Consider the following 17,598-nt stretch of genomic DNA (forward strand, 5'->3'; position numbering starts at 1 on the left):
CAAAAAACTTGAAGCTCTCTTAGACTTTTAAATGTCAATTCATGTAGTAATTAGCTTAAATAGAGGTCTTAAAAAACCGGATCATTACACCTTTACATTTTATTTATGAAGTATATTTTTCTTTTTCTTCTTTCTTTCTTTTTTTTTTTTTTTTTCCCTCCTTTTTTTATCCGAAGAGAATTTCTCTTCGAATAACACCAAAAAATTACCTGAGAAATAACAAACTATCTTATTAGGCTACTTTTTTTTTTATCAACTTATGTTTACAACTTTTATTCCAATTATTCAACGTTGAAATTTCACCATAACAAATTATCTTAAAGGAAAAAAAAATTGAGCATTATATAAGAATTAAAGCACAAGGATCACCCAAAAGAAATACCTTGTATAAAAATTTCAAATTTCATTTCTATGTGTATAATGATGACATATTGTATCCTAAAACACCTAGAATGACAGAAGTCTCGAAACAATCTTAGTAACTTATTTTTGCCATCTTGGTTGGAATGAATTATATTGAGTCATTTACATTATATGTTGTTTGTAAGGTATGCTCCCCGTATAATCGACAACACTACTGCCCTCTACAAAACGTCTTTTTTTTTTTTTTGGGTTCTTTTTTTGTTTGAGAGGGAGAGAACTTTCTGCTCGACAAATGTCATCTACCAAAGTTCTCAATTAGTCTCCAAGAGTTGGAAGATATCTTTCTAAAGGGCAAACAAGAATAAAGTAACTTACTGTGCTTGTTTCTTACTACTATTCACAAGAGCAATCCTTCTGATACGGTTGGAGTTTAGTGTGGTCGTGGTCATGGCAATTCAAGCGATTGCAGTGGGCTCAGCAATCTTTGCAGGACCTCAAGTTAACGCCATGGCTCATGCTTCTACAACAAAGTTTGTCATGTTAGAATAAGAGCGCTATCCTTTCTCATCCCCTAAGCAAATCCATTTTTGCCTTCTACCGTAGCGGCAGGCTCGGGTTTACCGAAAGGAATAAAGTACTTGATTGGCAAGGGAGAAGCACTAAGTTCCCCTGGTTGTTTGGACGAGGCCGAAGCATGGGCTCAAAGTTCCATCTGATGTTACTATCGATGTCAAAGATTGATTGATGATCCCTGTTCAGCATGTGTTCTTTCCATGTATAGGCTCATTGGGGCTCTGTTCACTGCAACTTGTTTTCCCCAAGCAAGTAATACTACACAAAATGGCACACTGTTTTCCCTTCTCATCAATCACTGTGTACACTATAGTGTTTGCTGAAGACAAACCAAACAAACAACATATTAAAAACAAATTTTTAAAAGAAAAAAAAAACCTACAAAATTAATATTCTTGGACATTCCTGTCATCTTCTAGTAATTGAATTTCAATAACAAAGAATCTCACCATTAATCAGTTACACTATAAATGAAGAGACAAATATACTTGAGTTTATGTATTGCATAAATACATTATAACCAATGTTTATGGTTCATGTAGTAAATTACGGTAAATCATCTAAAGTGGGTTCTTTCAACTTGTTTTCAAAAGTACTATAATTTTGAGTGAAAAGTGCTTTTGGCTATGACGAAAGTGCTTTGAGTCATGCCAAAAGGCACTCCCAACATATATCTGGGCGTCCTATCGGGAAAATAACATATTTAAGAAAAGCTCTTAGCCCTTTCAAAAGAATCAGAGCAGCAGTTCAAATCATTGATCGAAAAAGTTCGGCAAAGACTGAAAAATAACTAAAAAAATGAAGAAAAATTTGTGCAACATATCCAAAATGTTTGAACTTACCAGTGCCACGAGTTCTCAAGTTCGGAGTTCTCGTCACAGAGATCGGGATGGGATTCACTAGGGCTGACAGTTGTGGAGGGCCATTGATCTGGAACCATAAGAAAATATGTAGTCATAGCTTTTCGGAAACGTTTCTTGTATTGATGAGGTGAGATAACCGTAGGAGCAGCGTTCTTGGGCCCACCTAGAATACCTGAGTTCTTCACCCAAGTTTCAAGATGCTTATCCCAAGTATATTGCCTCATAAAATCAATAATCCCCACAACCAGCTCTTGCTTTTCCTCATCCAAGCCAACCAATAGTGAGTAATCCATGACATCAACCGACTGCAGCCACAATTTGAGATACTAAATTATTCAGGCATATAATCACCTAAAGAATACATCTAGCACCAAAACGGAGGATATAAATAAGGGAGTATTTGGCTCGTGATTTTAATAAATCCAGGTTTCTGCCTTTCTGGAGTCTTCAAAAGCTAATTTATATTCCTTTACTCCTCTGTGTAACCGGTATAAAATATGGAAAATTGTGGAAGCATGTATGTATTCAAAATTGTGCTTAGATTCTGATATCATTTTCAAAAGTAGATAACAAAAGGGAAAAAACTCGTAGGTGAAAGTAATGTTTATATGCTTAATTTTCAAAAACTAAAAATAAAAAATCAAATAGTTATTTGACGGGAACTTAGATTTATGTAAGCCATAGAATTAGGAAACTAATACCCTAGGCTAAAATAAGTAACTTTAGACTTGATTTCTTAATCTGCATCATACCAACTTAATGTGATGTGAACCAAAACACCTACAGTAATTTTTTAGTTCAAAATTTGAAAGGGTTTCAAGGTTTAGAGTAAGCTGGAGCTGTCACTACAGGTCACAGGATACCAACTGATAAAATAAGGGAAAAATGGAAGTACAAAGAATTTGTAGTGTCAAATTCATACAATGGCCTCGAGTATTCTGCCTATGAAATTGTAATTATTATGCAGATCCATAATACAGACAATTCTACCTAAAGTTGAACTGAATTCTACAAAGTCTACTATAGGAGTAACGCTATTCAACTAGGTATCATACAAGACTTGAAAAAGAGATGCTTATTCATGTACACGATATCTAGTAGCAAGGAGACACTAAAGATGTTTAAAATGAATATGCAGATTGTTCCTCTATCTTCTAAGAAGATAAATTGGAAGGCTCTCCTTCTTCTCAACCGATAAATTGGAAGGCTCTCCTTCTCAACCCCTTGCCCTTAGGTTGTTCCTCTATCTTATAATGAAATATACATGATTGTTTCTTGTCAAAATTAATATATATAAAAAAAATAAAAAATGAATACTTTGAAAATTAAGTGTGATGACACTAAGATAAATTAAACTTACGGCCAAAAATGATGTATCATTCCAAACAGCTCTTTCTAACAACCGCTTTGCCTTGCTGCCCAAAAATATTGGAGAGGTTGGCATTGATTCAATCAAATTCTGATCCAAAAGAACTTTATTTTTTCCGCTCGTGTCAGAATTGTAGCGTGCTCGAGAAGATCCTTTTAGATCATAAAGTCGTGTCACATTATGCCGAAACAGAAGATTCTCCATAACTAAAACGTCAACCTTGCATTCTTTTCCTCCCTTTAAATGTTTTGAGGACACCTTCAAGACAACAAAAACAAACTTGTATATAATTATGCACAAAGTTTTAAGATGTGTGTTCCCAAAGAAAAAAAAATTCTGCACAAAATTTCAAAATCAAATGTGAACCCATTTTTACTGTAAAATGGTTAGTAGGATTACAAATTTAAATAAATATCTATCTCTTAGTCAAATGAATTATGATTTTTTTTAAAAAAAAAAAAAGGGTCATAGAGTATCATTTTTAGCTTTTCAACTCCCCGTCATTTAAGATCTTTTTAAAACTTCCAAGAGAGGATCACTGCCAATTTCAATGAAAGAAAATAAACACATAGTGTACCTGATACATCCCCACAACCTTCGCCAAGCAAGTTGGGCAACCTGTGCGAATTGCTTCAGACAAATATATAAAATAAGCTCGTGCAAACTGAATGAACGATTCCAACTCTATTTTTGTCACCTGTTTGATAATAAATCGCTCATCTAAAGTTTTTGCAAAGAAAACATTGCTTTTCCCACCTTGGGCTCCCCACCTCTTACAACGACTAAGAGACCTTATGTAATCCAACTCCGTAGGGCAACACATTTTTCTTAGTGCCTCAAACCGCTTAGCAAAGTAGCATGTTACGGTGTATTTCACCGGCCCCAAAGGTGTCTCATTTACAAAACAAACTCTTGTATGCAAATCCTTAGTGAATGAAAGCAGATTCTCAAACTGACGACTTTCGGTTCTAGGCATGGATAATATGGTTTCTTCATTGGATCTAAGAGTTTTGTAGGCATCTGAACCTTCTTCATCAAATGTTCTAATCAAGTTCATTTTAGCAGAACCAATAATAGGCAAAGAGCGTGCAGTATCTGAAGCTTCCATTCCTTTCTCTTTCTCAGACATTTGAGCGATATACTCTGGCATAAGCAATGAATATGCAACAATACTAGTAGGCTCCTCATCATAGACAGGAAGAACAGTATCACTGGAACCAACATGCATAAGAAGCCGAAGATGGCTTTGCTTTTCCAACTCCCTATACGATGAAATGAAGGCAGGATCGTAGTCAGAAATGTCAGACTTTGGAATATTCAACAATGAAATCTTTGTATTATATGCTGAAGAAGGTATTGACGTAGAACTTGTAATTGTCTCAACAGAATCATCCCTCGTTAAAACTAAGGCAGCATGAAGGAAGTGAGTTGTCTCTACTCCATTAGCAGTACACCTTTCCGTATCAGATTGTCCTGCCAATGGCTCTAGAATGGCGAAGTTAGTTCGAGAATAACTATCCTCAAATATTACATTATTCGGGTGAATTACACCTTTCCAAACTTCATCAAGGGTTCCAGAAAAATCGGTCATAATTGGATATTCTCCCACTGAATTTGCCCTTTGTATGCCTATTCCAACATCTAGGGGCTCAAAATTGACGGGAGAAAAACAAAGATCATCCTCCTGTCCACCAAGGTCAATATTCTTTTCTCGATTAGCTTCATTCGACCGGCTAATTTTTCCTGAATTGCCTCCTCTACGAAGATCAACCTCACGCTTTGATTCTGCAGGTAGAGAATCATTATCAAAACCACCAAAGAATTCATCTCGTCCAGATGCCAGAGTAAATTCCACCAACTCTTCCAATGAATCAAGTTCCTTGTCCTCAATTGCTGGGATGTCATTGCTTGAACTATCTGAGGAATGCTTCTTTCTCAAAGTGCCTACGTAATTTAAGCGTTGAACCCAAATATATGAAAGAAAGAGAACGTGCATATGCAGTTTATTGATCTGAAAAATATCAACTGCAGATTGGCCAACTGTTGTCTCTCCAGATAGTACTTCGTTAAAATGCACCTATAACAACTGGATGATGTAAATCAAAGAAGCAAAGCATAAAGCTCCCTTCCCCACAAAGAAAGCTCTAGAATGCAGTGAAAATGACAACCTAGAAATATCATTGGCCTATAATAATCCATATTACATTATAGCAAAACTGTTTGTTTACCTATAAAATTATGACAATGACCATCTTTTGTCACGTAAGGTCAACGTTAAAAATGATGCCACATAAAACTGTTTAATTCTATATTTCAAATAAGATGTTCAAAATTCAGCAGATAGGATTAGGCCATTAGGGAATCAATTTCATACATGCATTTCTTCCCCAAGGACATCATGTCACCAAATGCACGTGAATGAATATAAAGTTTCCACATATGTCATAAAATGATATACCCTCACAAAATGAGCATATTGGATTATCGTCAGTTTCAAAACTATGATATGATTGAAAATAAAACCACAATCCAAGAACCTACCTCAAAATTTTCTTTCTCCATATTAACGATTTGCTCTAGTTCTTGAATATAATTGTTCAATTCATTTACCCCAAAATCTTCTTGCTCAGTGCCAGATTCATTCTTTGGAATCAGTGGAAGAGCTTTACATACTTCAGCAAATAGAGTCTTAGCCCTGTTATGTACCTAATAGAAGAGACCACTTATTAGTCTTCCAAAATTTAGAATCAGTGGCTTTAAGCCTTCAATTGACGTTGAATTCAAGGTTGTTGCACCTCATTTGCTTCCTTATTAATCCACTCCAGATTATTATGGTGAAATTCAATCATGGATGGTGGGATATGAACAGACTGAACATTGATGGCTGCATAGTAGAAACAAGCCACTGTTCTTCCAAACCTGCAGATGTGAATGATAGATACACATAAGGATGTATTCAACTGGAATCTCAAGCATTTTGCCTTTTCCTTTAACAGAAAATAAATAAGAACAACCACATCAATCAATGGAAGAATACAAATGGTTAGTGTCCAACCCAAAGCCAAAATAACTATTCAAGATCACAAAGAAATCCAATTTGTCTAAATTAAACACAAAAGATAACGTAGAACTCTGGTAATTGAGGACCAGGTTGCAGAATGATAAGGATCCTAACCACAGAAGAATAGTAATAAGTCGTCCAAATTATCAAATAAAAGGAACAATCAGAAAGGTGGTCAATATTTTCTACCTTGAAGAACAGTCAGAAAGATGTGAGATAAATATAAGTATTATGTCTTTTCCTTTACCAAGAAATTAATAAGAACTTCCATTCCAATCAACAGATGAATACAAATGGGAAGCGTCCATCCCAAAGCCACAATAACTATTCAAGATTGCAAAAGGAATCCAATTTATCAAAATCAGACGCAAAAGAAAATGGGAAAACTTCAGTAACTGAAAACCAAGTCGCATAATGTGACCATTCGCGGTTATGGAAGAGATGAATGCTCTTAAACAAAATTATTATTTAAGAAAGAAACAAACTATCTAAAATTATTATTTAAAGAATTGCCTCATCAACTATGTTAGTATAACATTTTCAATTTATAAATAGAGATATCTAGTCTCAAATAAAAATTAATAATTAAAACAAATAAGAACATACAATCTCATTAGTTCTGGGTTGATCGGGATGCAATAACAACTAACAAGTTTAGTCCAACCATCCAAAGCCTCCACCTTTCAAAGTTGTGCACCTCGTATCATTGTCATTTCGATATGGAATTGTACACATAGACAAACATAGGCAACGTTTAGGAAAGTAAAAATCAGATGCAAAGTAAACTAGTTCATTTCCAGTCAAGCTCAGAACTGATCAGGCAGTGACAATCAAACTTCATTGCTGGTGAAGTAAAGTTATGTGGGGAAAAAAAAAAAGAAAAAAAACCCTACCCATAGAACCGGAGACAATCTCTATGAAGGAAATGGCCACAGCCTGCAACACGGCTGGCAGCTGCATTATTTGAAAAACTTAACTCCAAAAATTTACCAAAAGATAAACCCCAGGCAGCATCAGACATAATAACTCTCCTGGTGGCTGGTGGGAAACCATTGGTCCGAGGGCACTTCAGACACCGATGCCACATCCAAATTTTACCTTCAGGTTCCCCCGGTAAGAAAAAGTCAGGGAGCTTCTTAGCAGATATTGTAAGGCTACCTTGTGGATGCGTATAACAATGAACATGTGCCTCAGATGGCATACCACATGAATGGCATCGATAATTCTGCAAGTGGAAAGATAATAAAGATAATGCTTTCAGTTAAGGAAAAAACAATTCCTCTATCACCTGATCATTCATATATGTAAGAAACATAAGTATATTCCTAAAAGGGTAAGAGAACTTAAAGGCCAAGAGGTAAATAAATCCTCTCCCAGAGGAAGTCTCGGGGAATATTATCAAATTAGAGCTTTCCAAGAGTTAATAATCACTAGAAGACCATATTACCTGATCAAACAAATTATCTCGTAAAAACTGGCCCAGAGGCTTGTCAAAACTCCCATAGTATTTAATTCGTAACAGGTGAGCACGATCACAAATAGTTCCCTTCCACACACAACGTGTTGACAAAGACACCAAAATGTTTTGTTGGTCAGAAGGTGACAAGGGGAAATCTTCCCTTGAAGATTTGGTGGACACTAGATTAGCATTGGAGCTTTCAGGTCCTTGAGATGTTGAATCATTAGAACTTTGGGCATTTGCATCCAACAAATTCCTGCTTATTTGAATAGAGTTAGCAAATCGACTCAAAGGCTCACCTTTACCAGAACTACGAACTGTATCATCATCATCCCCTGCTTCTTCCTTGATAGTCATCATGCCCATTGAATATTCTTTTCTGTCCAGATTTCTCCTCTCTTCAGAAGAAAATTTGGAGGAAAGCATATAATTACAGTCGGCAGTAGAAACATCCTGCTTCAAAAGGGACATGGAACTGGAGGTAGCATTGGACTTTAATAACCTTAAGGTAGGCTCTAAAGAGTTCAAATTGACAACATTATGACTAATTATAGACGAGTCTCTAGACAGAATAGCATCTTTTCCAGATTGCCCAATTTCCATGATGGGTTCAGGCTCTGGAGACTTTACTGGTGATGGGCAAGTAAAGCCAGGTATTGCGGAGATAGACCTATCTATATTTGATGGATTATGAGGAAGAGCAACTGTTATTGGGGACTTCAATGGGAGCTCTGGAACTGAAGCACCTTCATCAGCCAGAAAGCATGTTTCTAGAGCCAGGTGATAGGCAGCAAAAGTTGCATATTGAACAACGTGCTTAACTTTTTTGAGCTCCTCCCCACTGGCACCTCTGAGCAAAATCTGAAGGCACAACAATTTGTCCACATTATTTCTGATAGTTATATCTAAATAAATCTGTTCAGGTAACATTGCAGAGGAAAGCACTGACTAGTTTTATAGAAAAAGTCTACTGTAAATTTGATATAGTGTCATGCCAATTTCATACACCATATAATGATCTACTAACTGAAGACTAACAATCAATATCACAGTATCTCATACACTAATTAGTTACTACAAACAAAAATTACTTACAATCCATTAACCAACCATTTGGTTTTTGAAAATTAAGGTTGTAAATACTACTTTCACTAATAAGTTTATTTGTTTTATTACCTACTTCCTACCAATGTTTTTAAAATAGAAGCCAAATTTTGAAAACTTGAGAGTTCTTAAAAATTTATTTTTATTTTCAGAGTCAGCCAAGAATCCAACTGTTGCTTTAAGAGAGCAAAACTACAGTAAAGAAAGTGGGAAGAAACAAGCACAATTTCTAAATACAGCCTTAATCTATAGAATTGTGTCCCACGTTAAAGACAACACACACTAACGTACTGGCCTTTCCACTCGAAAGTTAAAACTGATGATCTACTATAATGGATCTGTATACTGCAGGATTTAAAATTACCACAAGATAGTTTCAGATAAGTGTCGGTCAAAAAGCATTTAAATCCCGTCTTTTAAGACACGACTTAGTCACATGGCCATGCAAAATGAAAAAACTCTCAACTATCTAGATAAAGAAAAAGTTTTAAATCAACCCCTCAGGGAGAAAGGCAAAGTTCTGGAGCATGTTAATTTCTTTGCTATTTCGTAGGGGATTTGGATTGAGAGAAGTATAATTTTTAGAGAGATTGCAAGACCGGAAGAAGAAGATTGGGAGGTGGCTAAGTTCAACACCTCCTTGTAGGCATCGGTCTCTCGCCTTTTTATAATGGTCTTATTCTTTTGGACTAGAGTTCTTTTATATAACAAATGTTCTCATAAGAAATAAATATCTACGAGCATGACTGCTTATTGCGTTTGTTCTTATTTAAAATAATATTTTTCTCCTCGTTGATAGCAGACTTACAGTACAACATAGAGGCTTTGGACATCCCTCAAAGAACATCAGGGTCTTCGTTGATTTCTTGCCACCTTGGCCATCACCATTATCATGCTCTTCAACAAATGTCTCCACACGAAATGCATCACAATAACCAAGTTTCAGCGATGCAACATGATCTACCGTAGGAATTATATTTGCCCCAGTGCAGCTAGCAATACGCTCTAAAAGTGATCGTTTAATATTTAGAACAAGAGTGATGTTTTTTGAAAGAAGGTACTCCTGAGCATGGCGAGAGACCGATTTCTCTACCAAAAGAACATTAGGATGATGAGCATCAATCTTAGCAACAGCCATCTTCAAATGGTCAAGTTCCTGTATGTACATATAAGCAACACATGAAGAAAAGAAGTATACCAAATGTCATAACTTCATAATTATTGATTGCAAGTACATCAACAAGACACAGGAGTTGAAGTACAAGAAATCTACAGAAAAAAACATCTATACAAACCTAATGAAAAGGATAAGGGTAAACAGTTTGAAACCTGCTGCAACAAAGTATCAAAACTTGACAAGTGATTGGTAACACGTTGATACTCCAAAGCTCCCCCAAGGACAAAAAAGCGCGGTTTAGATATTCCTCTCGTCATCCGCCGGTGTGCTACATTCTTCTTGCAGATGATGCCTTTAACAATGATACTGCAAAAGGATCGTAGCCATATCAAACCAAAAAAGCCCTTGCATTAACACAATAACCATAAGTCCAACAGGAGAAAAAATATATATATCCACTGAACATGGAGTCATATTCTCACAACATGGTAAAACAAAATGTATTGGAAATTCTGCAACACTTAGGTTGGATCTTGAGATAACATTTCAAAATACTGATTCTCTAAAATCTCATATTACATTCTCTTTAAATGTATGTAGAAACTTTAAAAGCATATGAGTTTGTCTAGCACAACACAATTGAAACAAAATTACAACAAACGCCATAGATCATGTTAATTTCCCTTTTCTAACAATACAGTCATCACGTACATAAAGTAACGTGATTCAACTATGATCACAATCTCTTTTGAACAAGAAACACACTTTCCATATAGTAATAAAATATAGCTTATATGGGCCTTTATTGGCACATGGAGTCAACTTACCTCTCACTACGCTTTCCACCAGCAACGCATTTAACCTTAACATAACCACCAGGATCCATGCCTCCACTCTTGCTCGTATCTGGCTTCAGAACTGCAGCTGCTTCCCAGGACAAATATGTTATTATATCTAACCAACCATCTTCATTAGGTTCATCACCTACAGGAAGATTCTCAGCCTCCAAAAGTTGACTAACGAGAGCTCTAAAATGCCCTTCTACCACATTTTTTGCAGTTTTCTTGTAATCCTCACTTGATTTTCCCTTCATGTGGCATTCTCCACTACTTAAGGAAGAATGTAGATATCCCCATTCACCTGGAGCACAGGCATCATCATCATCCTCAAACAAAAGAACTTTTTCATCCTCCTCATCTTCTGGCTCTGGAGGAAGCCAGAGAATCCCATTGTTCTGAAAATCCATTGGTTCATTATCTTTATTTTGCATCACATAAGTAGGAAAATCACATTCAGAGCCTTTATCATTTTCATCAGAGTCTTCACTAGATTCCTCATTACCCCTTGGACACTGAGTGTCAAAATTCACAGGTGAACCCTTTGTGCTTGTGTTCTCCCTCTCAAGATTTAAACCTTCGTCAGTGTTTACAGCACAATAATAATCATCAGACTGGGAGATATGCCTGGATTCAGAGTCTGACCGATACATTCCATAATAATAATCATCATCCTCATCATCACTCCTAACAGGAAATTCCAACAGTAATTAAATAACTAAAATATAAAAGCAATGATCTGAATGTAAACATCAGAGAATAAAATGATACAATGAATGAGAGAGACAAAGGGCTGAATCTTAGAGGATCATGGCAACAAGGTCACTCTGTCACTTACAATAACCTATAGATCAATAAAATGATAGAGAAATCCATATAATGGTCTCTATTCACAATTAAAGGCATGCATCAACTAAAGCATATTGCATAAGAATGTGACTACAGGGAACAAGTAGAGCTTTAAGAGAATCAAATAATTGGGAACCAATAGCATCGTCTCTATCACAAATTAAGTGGGAGATCTAGCAGGTGATAAAAATTAAATCATCGGTTATTAGAAAATTTAATATTATATCAACACTTTAACACTCCCTACACAATTTTAGTACAACACTCCCTTCACCTTGTGAGCTTGAAATTTTTCACAAAGTCCTACAAGTAGTTATCGGTACAAAATAGGGAGAAAATTAAATTTAAGAAATTCAAGCACAAGATTTTCTACTCAGATAACATGTTAAGTTACCACTCAATACAAGAACTTAAAATGATGGGTAGTAGTAGTAGTAAATTTGATCACAATTTAAGTCTCATTGGTTCCTGAACTTTTAAGGTTGTTCCATTTTGGAACATGAACATTTAGATTCTTTTTTTAATAATCCGGGGTCAAAGCTTTGCTCCCAGGGGACCCACGCCTGCTCCAAGGCCCAAACTAGACTCTGCAGCTCCCGAGGACTAATTAGAGACAAAATTAAAAGTTCAAATATCTATTAGTCAGATCAATAAGCAACTTTAATTCAATGACTAAACTAGCAATTTAAGACATTTCAAAAGTTAGTAACATTTCGAGATAGTTTAGGACCAAAATGAGAATTAAGCCTCAAATATTAGAACAACATTCCGAAAAATGAATACCTGTAATAGCCATAAAAACTAGATGATGAAGTCATCAGAGATGTAGTGCGATTTATGGTCTTCCCAGTTCTTAAATTGTCTTGCTCATCTGTGATGGCACCAGGACAATAGGGGTCATAATATTGATGACCATTTGAGCAAGGCGTTGAAGCAGAATTGCTGATTGCACTATGACAGGTGTAGCCGGACTTGGTGCTGCCCATGCTTGTAGATGAAGATGATCGACTAATAGCGGAGCTGGTAGCTTTGTCCCCATCTTGCAGGTCAGATGGTTCCTTCCCCCACTGTTTGAAGCAATAATTACAGACTCTGATCTTCTCAGACTCCTCACGAGCATTGCTTGGATCGGTGGATGGAGCAGGAATGAAGTTTGAAGTACACTTGGAACAGAAAACTCGTCCACAGCGACGGCAATGATGCCGCCGGTTGATAAACGTGAACTGAGAGTCGCACTCATAACAGACTCTGCAGCTCTTGTCGGGCATCCAAAAGTCCCTCGAGACGTTTTCCGGGTCGGACCTCCATGGCATCCATGACTTCACCAAGCCCACCAGTTCGGATATTTTGTTTTCAGGATGGCCCATTTGAAGACGTGGATGAAGATGTGAAATCCACCGGCGCCCACTCCGCTCATCCCAATCTGCTCATCCGCCACCTCATTACTTTTTCGATCTAATATTAAATCACGAGTTACTAAATTCTGCACATCAGAAACTAGATTATTAACGATGAAACAGCACTCAGTGGGTGCATCTATGGTATATTTTACTCTCATCCCACACAAAATAAAAATAACTACATATTCACTAAAAAATTAAGTATAATACATCTACTTGATTAGGTATTAGACATCTATATGAAACTCTCTGTATATTTAAATGTGAGCAATACATAGGTGCATCTCAAGATGCATTCACATCTCTATGTATCAAAAGAATTTGACATGTGACAAATAATTATTGGATAATTTAGTGGGATGCACAAAGATAAGTGTTTCTTGAAGTATACTTAAAGTATTTTTTTTCTTTAAATTTTCACCATTCATAGTTGAACACAAGAAACAATGTTAGAAAAACACAAACTCCATCTTTAATTTTGAAAACTTTTTTTTCATGCAAGGGGAGAATCGAACCTCAAACTTCGAAATTGATAATACAAATTCATGTTATTTGAATCATATTTATGTTGCTATCTTGAAAATGATTTAAAGCAAATATCAAACATGAACCTATGTTTTTTTTCTAATTTGAGCATAGATTAATTAAATAAGATATTATAATATTTACTATCGTTAAAAAATTTTAATTAATGTCCCATGTTGTTAAACCAAAAAAAAAAATCTATCAACTACAAAAACTATCGTTGATAATTAAATGTACAACAATATTTTTAAAGAACGGTAGGTATAACAAAATCTATCACTTATAGAGTCTATTAGTCTATCAGCGATATACTCTATTATTAATAGATTTCGAGCGTTTGATCTAAATTTTGTTATATCAATAAATTTATTTATTATATCAGTAAATTATTTTGTATTATGTTATATTTTCTAATACTTTAAACTTGGTTGCTATATTTACCCATACATGAATATTAAATATAAATGGATAATTACTATCACACAAATATAAAATAGTAAAATTAAAAAACTATTATTCCCTTCAAAATTTATGTCAATGACATCACTTCCTCTAAATTCCCGCTCTTTTAAAATATTTTCCTAAAAGATCTCTTTTAGGTGAAGTCTCTAAAGCCAAGATGTAGACATAAAAGTTTGTGTCGTACTACCAACCTTAAAGCTTGTTCTCTCCTTTTTTTCTCCTTATAACATAATTGCTTGTATACCTATGTAATAGAACTCTATAACATAGCTCTCTATTTTAAATTTTTTAAAATGCTCTGAATTTATTTTTCTCTCTCTAACTATCTCTAAAAATTTGCAAACTCATCCTTTCCTCTAATTTAATTTAGCATTATATCTCTTCTTTTCTAACTTCTCTCTTAGCCTTTTATCACTTTCTCTTTAAAATCTGTGTACTATTCAAGTATGCCATATCTCCTATCCTTGTTAACTTCAGCATATAGTTGTTAAACTAATTAAGTAATTAAATAAATAAAATTAAACTCTAACGGGCATTTGCCATAATTCAAAATACCATTTCCACTACCCGAACTTAAGAATAGGTTTAGACATTTTCAATCAATGAACCTTTTTAAAACAAATAAAATAAAGAATCAAAGAATAAAAATGTAAAAATTTAATGAAATTACCAATTCACACACGCTCGTGTTTTCCAGGGGAGTGAATCCAGCGAACTTGACGCAACGAAACATTCATTCCGCCCAAATCTGATATGAAAACGAAAGGAAGACGCAATTAATACTCAAATTAAATACCAGCATGCAGTTACAGAAAAATGTGGATAAATTATGGAATGATCGTGTTGAACGACGTCATATTCCGAATAACAACAACAATCAGAGAAATGGAGATGCGATCGGTAAATCACGCAAAAACAGAGCAGGTAAAAGCAGAAGACGATGAACGGAATCGCATCGCATTAATACTTGAAGACGGATCAAACGAAAATAGAAAACATAAACGCGATGCACTCAAACCTTAATGGAAGAATCTGGACGAAGAATGAAAAGCGATGATGATAGAAATGAATGCAACGGATCTAGGAATTCATGAAAGAGGAATTTGGAGGACAATTTGCCGCGGCTGGTTCTGAATTCCTGGAGAGAAGGTGTAGAGGTAAGGATTTGGATAAAAGAAGTGAAATGGAAGAGAAATAGAAGCGGTTGGTTGTTGTTGATTGTTGCTGGACGGGCGGCTTTTCTCAGTTGAACTCTGTTGTTGTTGTTGTTGTTGTTGTTGATTGTTCGATCACGTTCTGGAAATCTGGTAATGGCGACTCAAAATTCTCTCTCTAGTTTCTCTCTCCAATCGGTTGTGTACTTTTTCTTCTCTCGCATTGCCTTATTTGGGAATTGGGGCATTTGGGGTGGGAGACTAGACAGAGAGAAAGAGAGAGAGAGAGAGAGAATTATTATTTTTTTTTTTCGTGGGTTGTTTGTTGCCATTTCGCGTTCAAGGAATGTTTGTTGCTATTTTGTTGCCATTTTCTCTTCTCAATAATAATATCATTTCACTATAATCCACATGCCTTCGTAGGAAATTAATTAATCATATAATTTTCGTAATCATCTAGTTCTAGTTTTATATTTTTCAAACTTAAGTTTATGTGTCTATAAACACCACGTTCTTTTATTGATTTCTATGTACTTTTTTTAAATCTAAAAGTGTTTTTAAAATCAAGTTAAATTTTGAAAACTAAACACCATTTGGTAATTATTTGATTTTTTTTTTTTAAAAAAAAAACTAAGTCTGACACCGTTGTCATGTATTGATTTTTATGTTTTGTTTTCTAAATTTTATGAGTGTTTTTAAAATGAATGTCAAATTTTAAAAACTAAAAATTTAGGGTGTGCTTGGTAATCATTTTAACTCCGTTTGGTAACTATTTTGTTTTTTTTAAAAAAAAAAACAAAATAAGTCTACTACCTTTCATTTTCTTACCGTAGTTTGTATCAATCTTAAGTAGAAGAGTTGTCTTCTTAGCCTTTCAAAAACAGAAAAAAGTTTTTAAAAACTACTTTTTTTATGTTTTCAAATTTTGACTTGGCTTTTAAAAATATTGGTAAAAAGTAGATATCGAAGCAAGATATTTAGAGGTGGAAGAAGTGTTTATAGGTTTAATTTTCGAAAATCAAAAACAAAAAACGAAATAGTTACCAAATGAATCTCTCTAAGGTAAATTTATCTATGAAAATTCCCGTGCTTCTCTAGTCTTTTCTTGTCTGCGTCGATAAAGTCTTCAAAGCCAAGCAAGCGCTCCTTGACAGCATCGAAAAATGTGCTATCTCATCCCGCTTAATTTAAGATCATTACTGTGTTTAATGTGTTTATTTAATGTTCTTACAGGTTTAGGGCACTTGGGAGGTAAAATCGATCGTTACGGACCATTCGAGGTTAATTTGGAACAATTAGGAGTAATTGAGCATTCGGACTTCAAAAGAGACAAATTATCATAATGCCCCTGGCGAGAGCATTGTGATGCTCTGCCAAGCATAGCATTACGCTCGAACGCAGAATGCTGCATAGGCGAGGACACTATCTTGGAACGTAGCTACACTACGAACATGGAAAGAAGCGTGCATGCTTGAGCGTAGCACTGGGCACTGCTACGTTCAAGCGCTACACTACAACAAAGCAAAAGCCAACGTGGAAACACTCATCCCTAGCATTAGACGCGACACAATAGATTTATATATTGTTCTTTGATTTTTAGGTCAAGGGATCCCCCATTTGAGCATCAGCCCCTTTCCTCTCTCTTCTCTCTTTCATTTTTTTTTCTTTGTGTGTTCGCCTTGTAATTAAAAAGGAGATTTCAGATCTTGCCTTCTTTATCTTCATGGAAATGTAAGGATTTGAGTTTTCTTAGTTTAAGGATTTGGAGAAATCCTTGTAATTCTGGGAGAATTTTGATATTATGTTGAATATTTCTTGTTTATGGGTTTCAATATGATTTTATTGTTTATGAATGACACGATCTTGTTATTGATTGACAATCAAAACTTTATTGTGCAATTTAAATGCTTTTGAATTAACTTGCAATATGTGATTTATAATTGTGGGCTAATACTTAGGAAGCAATAGGTTAGATAGGCTTGCATTTTTGTTGTCTATAACAAAGAGTATTGTCCTATTAACATATAGGAAACCGTATTGAATATTTAATTAGACCATGAAAATTAAATGTTCATCCTAGCATAATCCTTGGAGCACATTGTAGTAAGTTAATTAAGTTTAGTATGGATTCATATAAGCATGCTTTTCTTATTAGGTATTTAGGATCACTGGTTGGATGTCCAATCAATTGGGCTAAGCATAGATAGGCTTAGGTATGTCAATAATTCGATGATCTAAATTGCATTGGGCAAATCTACTTCTCTAAACTAGGACGTCTTGATTAATTATGCTTCTATCCTTTACTTTTCTTGCACTTTATTTTCTATGTATTTCAAACTCCAATCCACACCAACACCCTAACCCCCCCCCCCCCCCCCCCCAGTTTTTACCGCTTTAACTAAAAGTGGGTATTAAGAAACTAATCTTTTTTGTTTCTCTGTGATTTAACCCGGGCTTGCCACT

The 17,598-nt window shown here is 35.2% G+C and overlaps 1 protein-coding gene across 2 annotated transcripts; it reads right to left on the reverse strand.

Annotated features, from left to right (window-relative positions):
- Positions 1-379: 379 nt before the first annotated feature.
- Positions 380-15,342, reverse strand: LOC120069841 (1-phosphatidylinositol-3-phosphate 5-kinase FAB1B-like). Of its 2 annotated transcripts, XM_039021658.1 has the most exons (14): positions 15,000-15,342; positions 14,652-14,729; positions 12,378-13,077; positions 10,737-11,432; positions 10,122-10,275; positions 9,601-9,948; positions 7,677-8,549; positions 7,123-7,454; positions 5,964-6,087; positions 5,710-5,874; positions 3,746-5,245; positions 3,160-3,426; positions 1,779-2,104; positions 380-1,255 (listed from the first exon to the last, which is right to left on the reverse strand). In XM_039021658.1, exons 3-14 carry the CDS (start codon positions 12,959-12,961, stop codon positions 1,228-1,230), a joined length of 5,397 nt encoding a protein of 1,798 aa, XP_038877586.1. In that variant the 5' UTR covers positions 12,962-13,077; positions 14,652-14,729; positions 15,000-15,342; the 3' UTR covers positions 380-1,227. The 2 variants fall into 2 exon arrangements, with proteins under 2 accessions (XP_038877586.1, XP_038877587.1); XM_039021659.1 differs by lacking the exons at positions 14,652-14,729; positions 15,000-15,342 and having other exon boundaries at positions 10,737-12,197; positions 12,378-12,519.
- Positions 15,343-17,598: the final 2,256 nt, after the last annotated feature.

This window comes from Benincasa hispida, unplaced genomic scaffold (assembly GCF_009727055.1).
Source record: "Benincasa hispida cultivar B227 unplaced genomic scaffold, ASM972705v1 Contig62, whole genome shotgun sequence".
NCBI lineage: Eukaryota > Viridiplantae > Streptophyta > Magnoliopsida > Cucurbitales > Cucurbitaceae > Benincasa > Benincasa hispida.